At 34.9% G+C, this 21,959-nt stretch overlaps 1 protein-coding gene across 2 annotated transcripts in view; it reads left to right on the top strand.

Moving 5' to 3' along the window:
• Nucleotides 1–19,261, top strand: part of FAM174A (family with sequence similarity 174 member A) — a 43,956-nt gene extending 24,695 nt beyond the window's left edge. The window contains exons 2-3 of one of the 2 annotated variants that reach the window (XM_023617926.2): nucleotides 3,717–3,851; nucleotides 18,717–19,261. In XM_023617926.2, coding sequence (XP_023473694.1) covers nucleotides 3,717–3,851; nucleotides 18,717–18,720 — 139 coding nt within the window. In that variant the 3' untranslated portion in view covers nucleotides 18,721–19,261. Of the gene's footprint in view, nucleotides 1–3,716; nucleotides 3,856–18,716 lie in introns of those variants that run through there. The other variant, XM_001918316.6, reaches the window with a different exon arrangement.
• The last annotated feature ends 2,698 nt before the right edge of the window (nucleotides 19,262–21,959 follow it).

Below are 21,959 nucleotides of genomic sequence, written 5' to 3'. Positions count from 1 at the left end.
AATAATTCTTACCAACCTGAGTATAATGGATGATTGAGGAACCTGCATCTATGTTAGACAGCTGTCTGAATAATAACTTGAATCCCTAGAAGGGATCTGATCAAGATTACTCACCTGTGCAGGCCATGTGATGGTGAGTGTAATTCAATGTAATAAACCATATAGCTGTTTTCTTTTGCCCTCCTAGGCTTCCATACTTCCCTCTCTACATATTTCTAGATAAAGTCCGTATTTTTTTTTTAACTAAGACCCAACAAAATTTGTTTTCAGATTGCATGTGCATTTACTATGTCTAGTAGTAAAGTATGCATATCTATAATTATATGTGTAATTATCAACATACAGACAAGTTTGAATGTCATAGCTTAGTGAAAACATTCATTTGTAGGAAAAGAACCATAACTGTTAAAATCACATGAATTTTAAAGCCTCCTTTACTCTTTTGTTTAAAAATAATGTACACTGCATATTAAAAGATAAAAGTAGCCTTTTTACTTAAAATTTCAGTATATTTTTATGTGTATTATATTTTACACCTAATGTTTGTTAGTATTTTAAGTAGATGGTTCATTGAATTGGCCAAGTAATTTTAAAGCTTTACAAGTGTTTTGGCATTTCCTGAGAAAAATCACTGCATATGAATATGTATATATATATGTTTTATTATATTTGATGTGTTTATGGCCATATAGCCATCATGAACATGTAGCCATCACTGCCTATATATCTTTGGACTTAGGGAAGACATTTTCAAATTTAAATTCACTTTAACAATATACAGTTTTTTATTTGACTTGTTCTTAGATAAACTGGTAACATTTACTAAAATACTAAATTTATTTAAATTAAACTTCATTCGCCCGTTTATTTGGGCCTAACAATGCACTTTCTCTGTATATGAAATAGGTTCTCATTTTTAAAGAGCTTAGACTGATGTTTGAAAGATAGTATTTATATACATGATTAAAGGACAGTATAAGCTAGAATAAGTGAAGTACTCACACCAATACAGTCAAATGTTTACACTATACACAGATAAAGAATATAGCATTATTAGCCAGATTACTTTAGGCACTCATTGAAAGACTGAGAATTCATTCAAAGTATAATGAAGACCTTGGGAGTAGAGAAGAGTGTCAGCTGAGATAAATTCTAAATGTCCTTAAGTTCTTTGATTATATCATTCCCTTTTTAAAGACTTGCCAAGGTATCCTGTGACTGACAATGACCAGGTTATTAACATATTGATTATTTGATGTATAATATATGACCTGGAAGAATCTGGCTTATTTCCAAAAATAATTTCACATAACATTAATTTCTTCTTTGTTGACTGAAAATGCCAGAGTGTTTAGAAAGCCATATGGTCTAGAAAACTGAGCAACAGACTGACAAAAGGGAAGAGGAGAAATTATAACTCTGACTATCCTTAACTTATGCTACCAAGTGGCTTCACTCACTCTTGTGTCACTTTTTAAAATCAAAGGAATCCATGCAAATGTTATTAAATCGTGGGTTCATAAGGACCATAGTGAACTATAACTCCCCTGTACTTTTTCTATTCCTACTTCCAGAATCAGTACCTTTATCATTTCTGTTCTCAGTTTTTCTTTCATAAGTCTAAATCAGAGATTGGCAAACTATGGCCCATAGGCCAAATCCTGTCCACTGACCTGTTCTTTTAAGGCCTATGAGCAAAGAATTTTTTTTTTACATTTTTAACGGATTGTAAAACATCAAAACAACAAAAAAATTAAGATAAATGTGTGACAGAGACCATATGTGGTCTACCGAGCCTAGAATATTTATCTGTTCCTTTTCAGGAAAAGTTTAGACCTCTGGTCTACGTGGGGTGAGTGTGAGTATGTTTGTGTGTGCACACAACATATATATGTATGCATACATATATATATTTGCTAATTTAGCAACCTAAACATACTTAGTTCCTCACTATATAAAAAAGACTAGCTTATATTTCATACTGCCACCAATCTACCTCATTTTTGCTAGTTCTGACATTAGTATTAACTCTTACAGTGGTTATATTTGTAGTTTTAAAAACTGTACTTAAACTTCTGTTTCCTGTTTCAGCACCTTTGGGTGGAAATATAGATAGATCTATAGAGATTAGTGGAAATTATCTTGGCTTTTGTCTTGGCTTAGTAATATTTTCTACATTTTGATCACTGAGAGCTAGTACTTTACACCCAGAAGCTAGCACAATGCTTGATCCTTAGTAAGACTCAAATATTTCTTAAGTGTATGTTATATGTATGTGTGTATCGTATGTATGTGTGTGTAGGACAGTTTGTCCCCCTGGGATCCCCACTGTCGTGTTTGCAGAGGCTCATATTACTCTTTGCAGTTGGTGCTGTAATCATAGTATTTCTTACCACATTGCATGTATTTCTTATCTTATTATGTTAAACAAAGTGAACAGAATTTAATAAACTTATTTGTTATTATTTGCTGAAATATCTCTATTTTGTTTTTAAACTCCTGTAGATACTTATGTAAAATATATTTTCCTGTGTGTAAAGTTGAGGTTGTTGTATTGGAGGTGACTTAGGCATCGATTGCAGGGTCAGATTTGGATAACTGAGCTAGAATATGGTATCACTCAGACCCTCAACAAATATTTAAGGAGCCTCTTAATCAATCGAACACTGCTGCAAAGTAGTAATACAGTGGTGAATGAGACAGGCATGGTCGCAGCCCTCGTGGAACTTAGTAGGAGAAACAGGCAAATAAACACTCAAATAACAGTATACATAAGCAAATAAAAATGCAAATTGAGGTAAACAATTTGAAGGAAAAGAAAAAGTTACTTGAGAGAGAAGCAGAGAGTAGGGTTCTAAATCATGATACCCTTTCATATAGACACAGATAATAATGTATAGCAATCTAAGATATTTTCATTCTTCTAGAGCATTCTTCTCAAACGTAAGCATGCATCAGACTCACAGAGAATGTTTGTTGAAACATGGTTTTCTGAGCTTCAGGTTCAAAGTTTTTTATTCACTAGGTCTGAATGGGCATGAGGATTTACATTTCTAATAAATTCCTCGATGATTATGATTCTTCTGTTTGAAGGAACCACACTTCAAGAACCACTGAATCTGTGATAGTGGTTTTCAGCACGTTAGAATCACTTGTAGAACTTTAACAAAATGTTGATGCTTAGTTCCTATTCCTGGAAATGCTGATTTAATTGTGTGAAGATTTGGCTTGACTGTGGGGCTTTTTAAAATAGCCTAGATGATTCTGATGTGCAGCAAGGATTGTAAGCTACCCAGTCAGAATTTGAGTGCATATATACAGAGTTTCTTAGTGAGGAAGAAAGTACCTAATCATGCACAGTTGTAAGAAGGCATGGAGGAGGTGGGAAAAAGGCTGGAATGGAAAGCTTCAATAAAAATATATACCTGAACTAAGGCCTAAAGGATTATCTGTCAACACCATAAGCTGACAGAGAGAAGAGAGTATGTCAGACAGAAGAAATGGTGATGGCTCACAAGCATGTAGGAGTAGATTTTGTTTCAAAAATAATCTGAGGCGGTAAATCGGTTCCATTTCTGAAATATAACCATTGTGATATTGAGTGCCTCTTATGGCAGAAACAGTGACAACTTATTTTTAATTTACAAATAAATATAAGGATCATCTATACCATATTCAAATAATTTTTTTATTCATTAATATGTTCTATTTAATAGGATGAGAAGAAGAAACCGAAAGACTAGGAGATACGGAGTTTTGGACACTAACATAGAAAACATGGAATTGACACCTTTAGAACAAGATGATGAGGATGATGATAACACATTGTTTGATGCCAATCATCCTCGAAGGTAAGTGTTGAGCAGTTTAATTCCCTAAATCAGGAGGCAAGTCTTTGATAAGTAAATTGAAAAAGTAGAATTTCATTTAACAGTTTTTATCCTAACAGATTTTATTCAGTTCTGTTTAATGAAGTTTTTTTTGCTACCTAACCAACAGCTCACATTCACATTGCTTTGCTAAAATAGACATAAATAATAGAATACCATCCCCAAAAGAACTCTTTGTTGTAGATCTCGTTGCAGAGCTATGTCCTTTTAACTGCTTCCTACTGGTAATGTGTATTAATGGGGTGTGTGTCTGTGTGTGTGTGTGTGTGTGACAAAGAGAAAAATAGTAGTAAACTTGATTTTATTTTTGCATTCTGGAGATATTTTGATTTTAGTCTGGGTTATTCCATTTCTAAACAGTGCTTCCTGGCAAAATTGTGGGACTGATGGTCCATAGCCAAGTAGTATAGCTATAATGTGTACTCTCAGATCTGTTCTCATTGAGTGTTAAAACCTTTCTCACTTTTATAAGTATTACATAAATATTATTTATAATATATTAATATTAAAATATTAATTTAATTACTATTTAATTTAATATTAAATTAATTAATTTAATAGTAAAAATATATAAATAAAATATAATATATAACAAAGTCTCACTTTTTATATAATTATTATTTTCTTTTATTTTCTGAAAAGGCACCTCTTCTATGCATGCACAGAAAAAGGGAAGACAAAAAAGGAAGTTATTAGCTTAGGAAGTCAGGGTTGTTTCCACAGAGGAAGTGATTTTGAACCCCAGTTAATCTATTTCAAGTGTGCTTGACTAAAGACAGAGGTGTTATAGGCAGAAGCAATTACCCAAAGTTTAGTTGTGAAAGATGATAGTTTGTTTAAGGAATGCGAGCAGCAGAAAATGTCTAGAATACAGCCTGTTGTGTGTGCGCATGTATTCATACATACAAGGTTGAGAGGATCAGCTGTGGCAGGACACAGGGATTCACAAGCTTTTTTGAAGGAAATACAGAGTTTTGTAATCTGTTAAGAAGTTTGTTACTACCCTGCTGTTGTTGGAGAACTATTGATGTCGTTTGTCCAGAGCGTATGAAATTAAATAGTCAGATTTGTGTTGTAGAGTCATACCTCTTGTAGTAGTGGGGAAGGTGGCCCAGGAGAGATGAAGAGGGACAGAACTAGGGAAGGTAGGAAGGGCATAAAGGAGGGGACAGTTTCCATAATATCTAATTACCTGTAGCCATCTTTTATCTTATATCCTGCCTCATCACAGACCTTTCTCCAATATGTATCCCTCTGTTATGCCCCATTTTTCATGAATTTTGCATTCCATTAGGGAGCTAGACATTAATCAGGGTTATACAAAGAGAGAAAGAATAAGTATAGGGTGGTGTGAGAACTTATAATGGGGACATAAAACACTTAATGAAAAACTAATGGTCCAGAAAAGCCTCTCAGAAGTGATATGTAAATTGAAACCTGAAAAATGAGTAGAAATTAGCAAAACAAAAGGTGGCTATAGGGGCAGGGGTTGGATAGAGGACAGCAGTCACAAAGTACCAGAAGAAAAGAGAGTATAAAATATTCAAGGAACTAAAAAAGTTAAATAGGTGCTATATTAATATGCATGAGAATAAATGAATGAGTGAATGAATGATTTTTGAGCTTTGACTGCAAAAGTAGGAGTGATGGGTAAGGCAGAACAAAGAATCAGAAAGGAGATCATGATCCATGTTAATGAGTTAGCAATTATTCTACATGTTATGAAAAGTGGCTTGGAAAAATTTAAGATGGAGGAGCCTAATCGAAGTTGTGTTTTGAAGATTACTCTGCATGGATTGGAGAAGAGTAAGATAAGGAGGAAGATGATCAGGAAGAAGACCAGCTAGCTGGTGCAGGTACATGGGGTGGTCTGTACTAGAGTGACAGCAAGGGAAGTAGAGAGGAGTAAATTATTCAAGCGAATTGTGTTTGGAGAGTAAAGGAGGTAGAAATGGTGATAATAATGGAGAAGCAAATTTCAGGGGTAATGATAATTATCAATGATAATTGATAATGAAATCATCTTGAGTTTTTAGTAGTATGACCCCATTTACTTAAAAAAATCTTTAATATAGAAATGTCTAGATAAAGAGAACAGTAAATTGTTTGCTATGCTTACCTATTCATTCATTTATTCATCCGATCAATGAATGATGTAGCACCTGTTTATATAACAACTCTTTAGTGCCACACACTGGTCTCGGTGGTTGGGACACGTTAGAGCAACAAAACAGAAAAGAAAAAAAAAAATCCTGACTTAGTGAAGCTTAGCTTCTAGCGGAGAAAAGGTGAGATTGGGAGGTTGAGAGTTCATTTTCATTTTCACTTTGCCTTCTATATCCTTCTAGGTTGTTTAATTTTTTTTTTTCCATCAAAGAGGATATGTTCATGCATTACTTTAAAACAAACTTTTTTGGAGGGAATAATTTCAAATCTTCAGAGAATTTACAAGAATAAAAATAGTACAAAGAATATCCTATAATTTTTTATCTAGCTTCATCTATTCTTAACGTTTTACTTCATTTGTTCTCCTGTGTGCTCTCTTTGTCTCTCATAATATAGTTATAGAAGACTGCATCTCCTGAATTTTATATTTATCTGATGTTCTGTTGTTTCATTATAATTAGATTCAGGTTGTGCATTCTTAGCTGAAATATACATAGATCATTCTGTCTCCTCACGATATCATATCTGGAGACACACGATGCCCATGATGTTCATCTGTCCTTCATTCGCAGTGGTAATTTGGATGCATCTGTTCAAATTTTGCAATTTCTCCAGTATGTTACTGTTAATTTCCCCCTGGGTTTAGCAGTCATTCATCATGATTCTTTTTTTTTTTTTTTCCTGCTTTATCTCCCCAAATCCCCCCTGGTACATAGTTGTATATCTTAGTTGCAGGTCCTTCTAGTTGTGGCATGGGGGACTCCACCTCAGCGTGGCCTGACTAGCGAGCGGTGCCATGTCCGCACCCAGGATCTGAACCAGCGAAACCCTGGGCCGCCACAGCAGAGCGCACGAACTTAACCACTTGGCCATGGCCAGCCCCTGCTCATGATTCTTTCCTGATCTAATCTTCATTATTATAGTTGTAAAATAATGATTTTCCAACTTCAACATTTCCTCTGTATTTACAAATCAGTATTGACATTGTACTGTAAGCAAGAGCCTTCCCTCATTCGTTCTGAATTTATTTATCTGTTTATTTATTGACACCATGGAATCATGATTTTCGCTTTTGTTCAAAGGTTTATAATTCATTGCTGTACTTGCAAGTGGGAGCCTCTTCAAGCTGGCTTCTGTACCCTTGTGACTTAGTCCCATTTTTTTTAAGCACTTCCTTACATTCTGGCCTAACAAGATATTCCAGGCTCATTTTGTATCTACCCTGCCCCAGCCATGGAATCAGCCATTTATCCAAGGAACCTTGGTTCCTTTGAGTGGGCACTAAGTGAGCTGTTTGCTATTGAGGTGTCCTTGCTTCTTGGGCCTTTCAGCAGACAAGTCTATGATATGTCTGCGCATGTATACACACATACCCATATGTATGCATGTTCACAGATATATGCAGATTTTAGATATTATTACTTCATATCTCCCATTCTGCTGTTCCAGTCTGTCTCCCCTGGTTTCTTTCTTGCCTTCTTCCTTTTCCATAATTGCATTCTCCTTTTTCTGTCATGAGAATGACTCCCAGCAGCATTCTGGCTCTCAGTAACATCAGCACATTTACTCATATGCTCAGTCCTATAATAAAATTAATACAGTTTCAGAATTGCTATGCCTGTAACACTAAAATAAACAAACCTACTAAGGAGAGTTTAGGGTTTGTTTGCAGTTTTCTCCTCACAACCCCATCCTGCCCAAGACTAAGAGTAAATATTCAGATATTGTAGGTGATTTGGCTTAGTTCTTTTTCTCCTCCCCTCTTTAGTGTGGTTATAGTAGTCACTTGAAATATAATTTAAGTCATTTGAGTTTGCTTTCTGTTTTAGATTTCTCCTTCCCTTCTCATTTTTATTGTTTTTTTTTTTTTAATATGAAAGACACTAACATGCTTCCAAAAGTAAAAACCACAAAAGATTTTTTTAAGATATGCACACACATACACTCAGGAAAGTAGCACTTGGGGCCAGCCCCGTCGCTGTGTGGTTAAGTTTGCATGCTCCGCGGTGGCGGCCCAGGGTTCAGATCCTGGGCATGGACATGGCACCGCTCATTAGGCCATGTTGAGGCGGCATCCCACATGCCACAACTAGAAGGACCCGCAACTAAAATATACAACCATGTACTGGGGGGATTTGGGGAAAAAAAGCAGAAAAAAAAAGAAGATTGGCAACAGTTGTTAGCTCAGGTGCCAATCTTTAAAATAAAAAGGAAAAGTAGCACTCTCTCTTTTATCCCTTCCACTCTGTTCTCCCCACCTCACCCCTTGTTAATAATCAGTTTCATTATTTTCTGGTTTATCTTCCCTGTGGTTCTTTTGATAAAATTTGGCAGAAATATGTATTTTTTGTGTTTCTCTTCTTTCTTACACAAGAGGTAAGCATACAGTATATGCTCTTTTATACTTTTTTTGTTGCAGTTAGTAATATCTCCTGTAAGTCATGCTAGATAAGTTCATGGAGATATTTTTCATTTTTTACAGTTGCATAATACTCCATGGTATGTAGATGCCATGGTTTATTCAACTAATTGCCTATGCATTGACATTTAGGTAGTTTTCAATTATTTTGCAATTATAAATTGTACTACAATGAATAACCTCATGTATATGTGTTTTTGTATTGTTGGAGGTGTATTTTCAGAGTAAATTTCTACAAGTGGGATTATGGATCAAAAGCTGTGAAGCCAGTTTTAATCATGAGAATTGGAGATGCCTCTGAGGTATCCCAGTGGACACAGCAAATTAGATGGATTCATTTTTTCATTAGAAGAAATGATAAAATGTCTGTCGTGTGTTCCCAGGCACTCTACTGAGCTCTGGGGATGCAATGGTGAACAAAATTGGACAAAATGCCCAGCCTTGTGTAGTTAACAATTTAGCAGATATTCATAGGCCAGAAATAGAGAACCAACAAGTATTAGCTAGACTTGGGATTCCCCATTATTGTTTTTGACCTTGCCAACATCAGGGTAACACTCTTCTCTAGGCTAGACCTGCTTTTGATAAGGTGGATATTTCAGTACACTAAGAAGCAGGACCAAACAGTTTTTCTATTCTCTTCTTATATTCTTCTTAAAACAAAATTAAACATCATTTAAATAACAGCTACACTGATTCAAGACCTTTGCTGTGATTTTTTTCAAAGTCTGTGCAGATATGGACCCCTTTTTCTGTCTCTCACTTTGGGGAAGGTGGACACATTTCTTTTTTACTAATGGACAGCAGTTTCAAGGAGGTGTGGGTGAGCTGTGTTTATATTCCTCTTACCTTCTGTAGCTTAGAGATTATTTTCTGTGAGGAGATATTCAGTCCAAACTCTCTCACTCCATTTGAAGCTGATTCAATGGGAGGACTCTTTCTGATCTTCTAATGTTGGTGTTAGAGATTAAACATGCATTATGCCATCAATTTATTCAACATTTCAAATTTATCTGTGGAAAAGATGCATATAGATCTTATTGTGAGTCATTTTAATAACAAGTGATAATTATATTTAATGCCATTTGTTTCTCCCAATAAAGGGGAAAAAGTCAATACATATATGGAGAGTATGTTGTAAAGTCTTTTTAGGCCCTGAAAGAGGGCTCTCACCAAGAGCTTCCCAGAACAGCCATATAAATAGTAGAAGAAACCAAGGGAGTTGAGCATAGTGGTAGAGAGAATGTCTTTAGAGAGATAAGTTCAGGGGTCCTGTTATTGAGCCCAGGGGGGAAGCCTGGACTGAGTAGAATAACAACTACAGTAGGAGCGATTGTAATAGTCACTTGTTAGTAAATATCTACTTTCAGTGCAAGATGTACCAGACAATGTGCTAGGCTTCTTACATGTGCTATGAAATCATCAGGACAGTCTGCAAAGTAGTTCCTATGGCTCTTATTTTTTTTTCAAGGAGGTTTTTTTTGCAAAGAAAGATTGGCCCTGAGCTAATATCTGGCGCCAACCTTCCTCTTTTTTTTCCGTCCTCAAAGCCCCAGTACAGGTCGTATATCCTAGTTGTAAGTCCTTCTAGTTCTTCTGTGTGAGCCGCTGCCAGAGCATGGCAACTGACAGACAGGTGGTGTGGTTCCATGACCACCTGGAGGCGAACCCTGGGCTGCCGAAGTGGTGAGACAGAGTGCTGAACTTTAACCACTAGGCCATCAGGGCTGGCTCTTGTTACTCTTATTTTAAACATAGGAAAACTGAGGCTCAGAGACTTTAAGTAATTTAGGCTTCTCTTCCTGCTAGAATCTCATTCCATTTTTTCAAGAATTTGTTTGATTTGTATCTATGAAGAGAATAATTCTATATTCTGTTCATTCTGTCTTCTCTAACCAGAACTTGCTGTTACTCTTTATTTTTCAAATGAGGACCCTAAAAATGAGGAATGTAAATATGATTTGCCTACCTTGCCAACTGCAATGTAGAATCATATTAGTCTACAGTTTAACTGCTGGTAATTCTTGTTGGATCTTCTCTTGCTGATGCTGCTTTCATTGTTTAAATGCTTTCCAAAATTAGTTCCTCTTCATTTTTCAAATTCTGTCCACAAAATAACAGGAAGCAAGCCATTTCCAGAGAGGTAAACGAATTTCCTTGCTTGGAATTTTATCACAAAAACTATCCTTTTGTAGTCAGCTCTTTCTGAGAGGGGTATTTTTATCAAGGCTTTTAATACATCAAAATTTTAATGATTGTTCTTGGTAGTTGGGATTTGGGGTAATTATTTTCACTGTTTCTTTGTATTAGATTGAACCATATGAAACTGCTGATATATGGTTTAATCTTAATTTCCTAAAAGAAATGTATTATTTCATTTAACAGATGTCACAGCCAGGGCCAACTCCAGGCACAGTACATCAGGGCCCTGGCTCCTCTCCTCCGTGATCCCCTTGGTTCTGCCCATCTTCATGTGTTGGCCTCATTTTTAGGCTGATAATAGGATGGTGCCAGCAGTTCCTATAATCACACTCAGAATGGTAACTTTCGACTAGCTCTCTTATGTGTCTTTCTTAGGATTGAGAAAAGTTTCCTTAGAAACTTACAACAAAGTTGTTTTTTGTTTTTGTTTTTATTTTCCATATCATTGGTCATGTAATCATTCCTAAACTAAACCCTGGGAAGAAAAATGGAAGTACCATGATTAGCTCAGATTAAGACCCCATTCGGGGTCGAATGGATATTGAAGAGTTAACCACCATTACCATTATATCTAGTAATTTAAGCGTTGAAGTTAGTACAGTCAAATTGGGAAAATTTGTTGGTATGTGGAAAAAAGTAACTTGAGCAGCATGGATAATATAACTTCACTTATATTTGCTATTGATATCCTAATTTTGTATATTAGAAGGAATTTCTTTTGTTTAATTACTGAAACATTTTGCACAGAGGAATTATAAAAACTGAAAAATGATTATTAATTCTTTAACTATTGTGTAGGATGTTTCAGTCCTTTCAGATAGAAAAACTAATGGGGAATCACAGAGAGCACATACTGACTAAAAATTACCTTCATTTTTCTCAAAGAAAAATATTGGAAACAAATACTCATGACTAGTCTCAAAAATGCAGTTTGAAACAGTGTTTTACAACACAAAACAAATGGGAGCAATATTTTCTTGCTATTCTGTTTGATTTCTACTGAAGAGTAAAATTATTATTATTATTTTATAATAATATACACTAAAGGACATTTTGACAATCTTGGTAGCAGCTTTTAAAAGCTAGTACTTCTGTCACTTCAAGGCTATTCTAGTAATTTTTGCCAAGTATGTAATTTTAAAAAGTGCTAAATTTCCTTTTTAGTTACTTCTGTTCTGCTTCATTAAATTTAATGTCTTGTATGTGTTCATTACATTTGTGCTCAGTGTTACTTGGCTACAAAATATATTCTGGTTATTAACGTCAGCGTATCAGAATCAGAAAGCAGGTTTGATATAAGCGTTTATCTAGAAACCCTCATTAAGAAGACCTTATTCAGTTATCAATTTGAAAATAGTTCTAATTTCTAAAACACTGCTTTCAATGTAGAGCACAATGTATTATCAGAATAAATACTAAGGTTATTCACAGTAAATAGAATATAGGAATGTATCAAAGCACTAATGTTTATTTGGGATAGAAATTGGTATTTTAGGATGTCCAGTGGTGTGTTACTAATAAAATAGTCTGTACTTTATCCACTTAAAGGGAACTATGCTGTCTTTGTCATTACTTAAACAAGTAATAAAAGAGAACCTTCATGTAGGGTTTTTTCTGCATGCTTTACTTTTATGTGGACCTTGACTCAGAAGAAAATTTGCTTTGCTCCATTGAAAAGTAGACATCACAAAAATTATTAGTTAAGAGCATGAATCATTTATATATTATTTTAACAAATGTTATGTAACATTAGATTCTATTTGGTAATGCTATTTTCTCATGTCACTGTGTGGTCTAGAGTTGCCCTGTCTAATTTGATAGCCACTAGCCGTATGTGGCTCTTGAACATTTGAAATGTGACACATGTGACTGAGGAACTGAATTTTTAATTTTATTTAATTTTAACTAAATGAAAGTTTAAATTTCCAAAGGTGGCTAGTGACTACTGTGTTAGACAGCACAGACCTGGACCAAAAGTGTTTGATTGATCTCGTTTAAACTAATTCTATTAAATGAAAACTCCTATAGAACAGTTGCATCACAAATTTCTGTTCATATAGCATTTGATCCATTTAATAAATTGCTTACTGCTTTGATTCAGGATTTATATTTCGCTATGATTGTTTGGATTACAGACTGTCTAAGGTATATAGTGGGATAGATGGACATAGGAGGTGAAGCATAACCACCGATAAGGTCGACTTATGTGAATGGGGTTGAGGAAAATACAGGGACAAGGACATCAAGGTGTTGGACAGGAAAAGTCCTAAACACAATTGTAAGGCATTAACCTTTCTCAGCCCTCTCAGATAATATTCATTCTCTAAAATCCACTGACATATCTTCTTTAAAAGGAACTGGGAGAAAAAAATTTTCAGGAATCTAATATTTGCAAATTTATTTAAATAAAGAGTAACAATATTCTTGACTGTACTAGGACACTTTTTCCTTTCAAACTTGATTTGGATTTGTAGCCATTTTGCTAGTTTAAGATTTTCTGAGTTAGCTTTTAAGTTGTCCTTGCAAATAATGTCTATTTTTTTATTATTGTATAATGTGTAGAGACAGTATTCTTGTGGCTTGAAAAATACTCTGAGGTTTCCATAAAATTTATTGATACTACGCACTTGTTTTATCTCATAGAAAAGCATGATAATTTTTTTATTGTAATAATTATATGTAACGTGAGATATACCCTCTTAAATTTTTAGGTGCACTGTACGGTATTGTTAACCATAGGCACAAAGTTGTACAACAGATCTTGAGAACTTACTCATCTTTCATAGCTGACACCTTATACCCATTGAATAGAAATTCCCCATTTTCCTCTCCCCTCACCCTGGGCAACCACCATTCTACTCTCTGCTTCTGTAAGTTTGACTGTGTTTTACTACAGGTAGTAGAGAACCTAGAATTACAGTGACTGAAAAGTTTTTCTCACATCATAAGAAGTCTGCAGTAGTTGGCTGCTGGTATTGATTCAGTGGTTGTTTGATGACAGGGTCTACATTTATGCACTTTTCTTGAACCTTTCCTCTTGCTTGTCTTATCCTGGTTATATGGCTGCTGTAGTTTCAACCATTACATCTGTATTCCAGGTGACAAGATAGTGGAGGCAAGAACACACCACATCTGTCTCTTTATCAGGAAATCAAAATTTCTCAGATCTGTCTCTTCCTCCCAACAGATTTACCCCCCTTCACTCACACACACAAAAATCAGTATTTGTATTAGCAAACAAAAAGGAGAGAACAAATGTTGAATAGACAACTTATAATATGTCATCTTGACTATTCAAAGTATTTTCTGAAGGTTCAATCTGGCACCTGGCAAGAGAGAAATGTTTGGGTTTGGGCACTCACTGAATGAAGGCTTGAAGTCTGAGGAATTATTGTTTATGAGTAGCAGTTTTGCAGAGAAGTGAGAGGTATCCAGGACAGTAGGATTATAGGGTAAAGCATAGAGCATGCCAAAAGTTTGCTGCTGCTGCTTTGTTTATTTGTTTTTAGGAGTAGGAATCTATTGTCATAACCAGAGTAGTTTTTTTAGTACAGTGGGAATTCTGTAAATGGCAGAACAATAGAGCATTTGACGTCTGATTTAATCATTAGATTGGAATGACTAAGTGCTCATGTATGAGAAGTATTGTGGTAAAATAAATAGCACCAGAATATGATTATATAAACTCAAGTGCTTCTTGAGCTTCTGTCGTTGATAATTGCATAACCTTACTTCACTCCATTGTGTCTTGACTCTTCCTCCATACCAAGTCACCTGACAAATAATGTGGTTCCACTGCATCTCCAAACTTGTTCCCAGCTTTGGGCCTCCATAGGTTGTGTTTTCACCCTGAAGACTTCCATGAAAAGATGTCCTTAATCTTCTCTTGGAAACTGTTTTAACCCCCTATTGAGAAAAAGGACTTCAGAGCATCCAGTAAATAACTGACCGAGATGGTACTAGAATTCAGACTTCCTTTCTTAGGCCAAATTTTTTTGTTCTCTGGATGATTTCCATGCTTTATTTGTAGTTCTGTAATAAGAGAGCAGGGAATTATGTTTTATTTTTCTTCTTTTTTCTTTTTTGTCATCAGCATTCTTCCCAGTATCAAGCAGTTTTCCTGGCAGATAATAAAAACTCAATATATGTTTGGTGATTAATGAATGAATGTCCTTTTTTAAAAAATGTAGTTAGCTGTAAAACTTAGTAGCACAAACAACCCAAAATGTTGCATACCCTATTTTAAATACTTTGGAATCCATCAAGGCATTAAATATTCTGGTTACCAATGTCTGCTTTCATGTGAGACTATACATTTAAAATAGATTTGTCTGTACTGGTTCTATGTGTCATTACCATAGAATGTGGGTGAATGAGGATATAACATTCTTAATAATTTTTAGATCTTAAATTCTAATGGCGAAAACTTGAACTTGTCAGTTTCAGTAGTTATTTCCAATTTAAACATTGTGAATTCAAGATTTAAATGTCATTAAGTAAAGATTCTCCACACTCCTTTCCCACCTCCTTCACTCCAGGTTGGTCGGAGTTCCATAGAGATTTATACCATTATTCATTTAATCTAAGACACTATTAATTTTAAACTGTAGTACTAAGAAAAAAAAACACTGTCAATTTAATTACGAAATAGTGTGATACTTTTACATAAGAGAAGAATCATGTACACCAGCGTCTCAGTACTTTACAGTTTTCATCCCTTCTAAAGAAGAATTTGGCAACTTCTTCTGCCTTCAGATGCATTTCTTGGTGTATAATAGTTTCTCAAAACAGAAATTAGCAAAGTTTCATCTACCTGAGACATCTTCCCATTTTAAAAGACATGGTTGTTTCTTTGCAAAAATATGGAACAAGACCATGTTCCAGTGATAAACATTTGTTCCACTGATACCAAATTATAACCTAGTATACTCTTTCGTCTCTTTCTACATATACAATAACTTTTGCTTCAGTGATGATGCATGATGTTATCTTTTTTGAAGTATTTTAAACATCATGAAACTCATTCTTTTTTTCTTTTTTTTTAATTTTTAAAGATTTTATTTTTCCTTTTTCTCCCCAAAGCCCCCTGGTACATAGTTGTGCATTTTTCGTTTGTGGGTCCTTCTAGTTGTGGCATGTGGGATGCTGCCTCAGCATGGCTTAACAAGCGGTGCCATGTCCGCGCCCAGGATTTGAACCGGCGAAACCTTGGGCTGCCAAAGTGGAGCATGTGAACTTAACCACTCGCCCACGGGGCCGGCCCCTGAAACTCATTCTTTATAATACCAGACATGCATATAATTCAGTTGAAGTGACAACAATACAAATAGCTTTGATCAACTTCATGCACATGTAGACAATGGCAACTACGTAAGAACTACCACTTATCTGACAGCAATTCTAAGATGCCTGCCATCAACTGGAAGATGCATCCCAAGTTCAGAGATGTTAAAATATGAAAAATGGCTGTTTTAGAAACTATAAAATATGGTCCTGTCTATAGGGGTACACTTACAGTCTTGCTTGGGTTTGGGGCTTTAGCCTCTATCTCTCCTACTTCTGCCAAAAGAGCTTCTTAACAGGTCCACACAGATTATACTGTGTACCCTTGGTTCTGTCTCCAAGCTTCTTTGAGTCTGCCAGTCTACCTTCTACAACTTCTATATCACCTCTCCAGGTAGTAGGAATGCTTGATTATTTTCCCCATGCCATGCGTAAGCTCCACATGTTTCAAACTGCTGTGGGATCACTGAGAAACTGAGTTAGGGATAAAAACATAGGAGATTTCACTGAAGAGGTGATACTTGAGTTGTAGTTATTTTAAAAAATATGTAAGATATTCAAATAAGAGCCTTATGAAAGGGGTGAAAGTTGCATTTCAGGCAGAGTTTAAAGCATGAGCCAAGGGATGACCCCGTATGAGAGTGTGTGCATGTTGTGAGCCTCTGTAGAACACAAGATATGTACTAGGGTTGTGATAAATCAGTCAGATTTGGGACAAAACCTAAAAAGATATAGTTTTAAAAAACATATTAAGGATTTAGATTTTATTAGTTGTGAAAATAGTCATAAATCATCAATGACTGTGGAGTGAAGGAGTGATACCATGACATTTATGTTCTAGGAAGATGATTCTAGTGACCTTGTGAAAGGTGAATTACAGTTGGGAAGAAACTAAGGTCATATATTTTGGAGCTGTTTCACTTGTTCAGATGAGAGGTGTCAAAGCAGAAGCAAAAGCTAGTTTAGGAGGGTAAGGAAATAAAAAACTTTGACAAGATAGTAGTGCTCAGCAGAATGCAGGGCATGAGAAGTAGTCAGAGAGGACCTGAGTGCTTCTACTGGAATGATGACTAGGTAGATGACGTTATCATTATTTGAGTTAAAAGCATACAGAGGAAGACCAGGTTTAAGTCTGGAAGATGATGGGTTTGATTCTTGATAGGTTAAAAATATTTCCTATGGGCATAGGAGAAAGAACATCTTCAGTACTGTTTAGTCTGTAGTTTAGTCATGCCAGGGAGAGATTAGGGAGTGGTGCTTCCATGTAGCACATAGTAGATGTTAGGATGACAACATCTGGGTGGAATTCTGAGAAAATCCCAACTCAAGGAATGCAATCCTTTAAGAGAGAAAGTTATACACTCTCGAAAAATACAAATAGATTCAAGAAAATGTTGGACATATGTGGTATAATATATCATAATAGACAACTATGCATATTCACATATGTTTTGAGGTTGATTATGAATCTCAAAATGCATTTCTGAAACTCCATTAAGAGATTCTTCATGTACTAGGTACTTCTTGATCACAAAACATCTTATGGTGCCAGTGCTAAATGTTCCTTAGATTCTCATAAGTGGTCCAAGTTCAAAAAGCTATTTAATGATAGAGTTGGGGTTAGGTACCTGCCGTTTTGTGTTCTTACTCTCCTAAATGAAACTGCAATCTTGATTTCACTGATTGATTTTTTTCATAATCCACAAATTCATTTATTAAAATGATCAAGAGTTTCAAGCATGCAAAGGACGAGGGTTGTGTAAAACGATGACGAAGTATTACATTGTTTTTTAGTAACCTTCAATATCTTTTTTTAAAAGCTTCAGTTTACACTTAAATTAAAACATATTAGAATCTTATTAGCTTATTGTAATCTCATAATCATTTAAAGATCTATTATAGATTGCTTACTAAAGATTTGGATAAAACACTAAGATGTAAGAGAGTATTACTCATTCTCACATATATCTCCAATGAAGTTCTAAATGTTAATGATGATTATAAAGGGAGTTTTAAGTTAATAAAATCGGCACATCTTTGGCTGTTCTTTTAGTTTGACCAAATGCTTTTGGTTGTAATGGCTCTAAGTAGCAGAAGTTTTTGGGAAGCTGTCATTTGGATTGAGTACCAGTAAAGCCTGATGTGTGATGAGAGTTAAGGTCTATAAATATGTTTGTGATGAAAGTGTAACCTCATATTACCATAAACTAGTCAACAAGGTAAGAAAATGGGCAATCTTACCCCATTGTATATGTTATGGAAAACCTTATCTTCTGTATGATACATTTTGTAACTGTATCATAAGTACTAAAAACATTTTTTTGTTTCATGGAGTATACTTCCGGGCCTGCAAATTCAATTAATCCTCATTTCTGAAGGTGTAGAAATATCAGTTAAGAATTGTATTTACAGAAACTATAGAAACAATAACTATATTGTATATTTAAGTCAATTAAAGTCATTTATGAACATTATATGAGGCTATAATTTTAGTGTGACTATGAAATAGACTTTAATTACCCACACTAGTTATATATAAATTCCCTTTTAACAAATTAGAATTATAATTCAAAAGATAGTATCTGATATAATTAATATAAGCAAAGTAATCATGTGTTTTATCAGTGCCATTCATTATAATGCCCTTAGATTAAATACTTTCATTATCTTCCTGCCACTCCAAATCTTTGGGAATATTTTAAAATGTGTTTAAATTTGTTCTGGGTTGAGCATTTATAGTATTTTTTTCCTTGCAGATAAGAATGTGCCTTTTGGTGAGAGGACTTCATCTTTCTACAATGAAGAGAGAATTTCTATGTTTAAGGAATAAGAAGCCACTTTATCAATGGGGGGGGGTATTTAAGTTACATATATTATGACAACCTTTAATTTGTTGTTGAAGTAAATACTGTATCATTTTGTTATGTCTTTGTATGTATAGAAGTGCTCTTAATGGGCTCAGAGTTCTTGGAAGTAAACTATACTATAATAGAAACCTGTTTGAAAGTTACTTTAAAGCAAGATCTTTTCTGATCAGTTTTTGCTTATTGCTTACCATGTTATTGTAAACTGTTTTACCCATTAATCAGTTAATGTTATTTTTGGGGGAATTTTTTGCTGGTTAATTATTTTTTGCTGGAAATGTAAGTCCCAACAACCAACTGGTATGTAAAAATAATTTAAAAATTTCTTTAAAAGGATATGTTTCCCATTTTTGTGGGGAAAAGAAGCCAAATTTACTACTTTGTGTTTAGGTTTTTTAAATATTAATAAATGTCTGAGTTGTGTGCAAAACAATAAATATGATTTACAATTCTTTTAAAGTGTTACAGACAGAATATGTTTACAAAATAAACCCAAAGACTATAGAATTGTATATTAACATGTATTTTATATAATTTCTAGAAAAATCTGTCAAAAAAGGGTTATTGTATTTTAGCAACTTCCTTGCTAAATTGAGATATCTACTTTGATTAGATATTTCAGAAACAGTGAATTTTAAAGCCATTTTATTTATTTACAGTATTGTGAGAGATAGAAATAATGGCAAAATGTACTGGTCATATTATGGTGTAGGAGAGTAAAGAATTAAAGTAAGTGCATAGACTTTGGAGGCAGATAGACCTGGATACAGAGACTAACTTCATTATCTCTGAACAAATTATTTAACCCCATTGAGCTTCAATTTTTCGTGTTCTAAAAGTTAGAGAAGAGCCTATAGGAAAAGCATGGGTCACAAATTCAGTTGCTTACAGGGGCCAGGTAGGTAACTTAAATGTGTGTATGTCAGTCAGGATAGGCTAGGTCATAGAGAAGTAACAGATGGTCCCCAAATCACACTGGGTTACAACAAAGATTTGTTTCTCACTCATGCTGCCCATTTGTTATGGACTGTGATTCTGCTCTTCATTGTCTTTTCTCCAGGGCCAAGGCTGATGGAGAAATCTCTGCTTGGAATATTGCCTTATTAGCTAAATGAAAAGACATGGTGAACTGCATGCTAGTTCATAAGCTCTGCCCTAAAGTGATATATTTCATTTCCATCTACATTTTATTGGCCAAAACAAATCCTAAGGCCACTCCAGAGTTCGACAAGACAAGGATAGGTAATTCTCTAGCAAGGAGGCAAGTTGGAGTATTTGGCCACCCAAAATGCCAACTTAGTTTTACCTATATGCTGACTGGCTTACCACATTGAGTCACGGCCCCCTGATGTCAGTATATTTATGTATATTGTGTAAGCAGGGATTAAGGTGAAAATACATTTCCTCTTCTAAAGGGATTAGCCTCCGTTCAGCTCCCACTGATAGTTACTATGAGGAAATACTTGCCCATTGTTGCTAATTCTTTTAATTTCCAAGAGAAGCCAAGACTCCAGATGTCTTATATAAAGTTTCCTCATTTTAAACTGTTATTAAAGCAGAACACATTTTTGGATTAAATTTAGCCTCATACCTACTATTTTTTAATATTTGAAAATCATATTCTATTGTATCTTAGAAATAGTGATAATTCATTTAATAACTGCTGCTATTTATAAGCTGACTTTTGCATTAAAACTAAATGGAGGTAATAACCAAATCTGCCAGTGAAGAATAATTCTAATTATTAAGATAACGTAAAGTAATAATTTTCATAAATGATGTCCAAGTTGGTTTTAAAGGATATGTTACCAAAATGTTTTAAGTAGTGGCAGAAACTTTATTAGAAATATACAATTTCTCTAGGTGACTACTTTAAAAAGAATATCCTTCAACTGAATATGGAAATTCTGGCATGTTTGTTAAAAATGCTTGTATTTTGGGGCTGGCCCATGGCCGAGTGGTTAAGTTCACGTGCTCCGCTTCAGTGGCTCAGGCTTTCGATGGTTCGAATCCCGGCGTGGACATGGTACCACTCGTCAGGCCATGCTGAGGCGGCGTCCCACATGCCACAACTAGAGGGACTCACAACTAAAATATACAACTACGTACTGGGGGATTTGGGGAGAAAAAGCAGAAAAAAAAATGCTTGTATTTTATTACTTTCATATAATCATTCCTGAATTGTGAATCAAACTGTTATAATCATCATAATAAGCCACACTTTGATTAAAGTGCCAGATAGTACACCAAATTTTAGCTTCATTAGATAATGTAATAAGCATGCTGATGAAATGATTAGACTTTTCACCTACAAAGCTATATGTACATTATAAAATATCTTAGATGTAGTGAAAACACGTTACTATTCTCCTTTCCATTTTGTCCTTCTTTTTGGCTGGTTTAATGGTACGAGCCTCACCTAGGAATTAGAGATCAATGGAGAATTGTGTTTATAGCTCAGGAGGAGAGTAAATGGAGAGAAAAGATAGGTTTGGAGAATTTACACATGTTCTACACTAAACTGGAAGCTTCTGATCAACCACTGTGTGGGGCTAGAAAATCAATGTGCTTCTTTCTGCATAATTTCCCGTTATTATCAGGTCGGTAACCACTACTATGAAAACAAACCCTTGGGCTGGAGACTCAACCTGCACCTTGTCAGATTATAGCTGATTTGGGGTTTAGTTGCCTTACCAAGGATATAATCTATTACCTTTGATCACTTGTCCTCTCTTTTATTTTATTTTTTTTTCTTTTGCTACTTCAGTTTAAATTTTATTCATTTTCACTTGTTCAGTATAGTTTTGCCTAATTTGCTTTTCAAAGTGAAGCAATAAAGGAAAGATAGTATTTTTCTCTCATGTTGGGAGGGAAAAAGACTTTATAAGAAAAATGACTGAAGAAATGAGTGTAGTAAAATAATCCATTCCATAAACATGGGTGATGGGAATATTTGTTTCCCTGCGTACTCTACTGGCTACCTCACCACTTTCAAGGATGGCTTTCATAAACAGCTTTACCTTATAACAATCAAGCAAATTATTCTCAATACAGATGCTATGCTTGATTTACTAAGATGGATGTTTGATATTTCCTTTCATTTCACACTATCACTCCCTGCATCAGAAGTTGAAT

This window comes from Equus caballus, chromosome 14 (genome assembly GCF_041296265.1).
Source record: "Equus caballus isolate H_3958 breed thoroughbred chromosome 14, TB-T2T, whole genome shotgun sequence".
Taxonomy (NCBI): Eukaryota; Metazoa; Chordata; class Mammalia; order Perissodactyla; family Equidae; genus Equus; species Equus caballus.
This window is presented reverse-complemented; position numbering and strand designations above follow the sequence as displayed.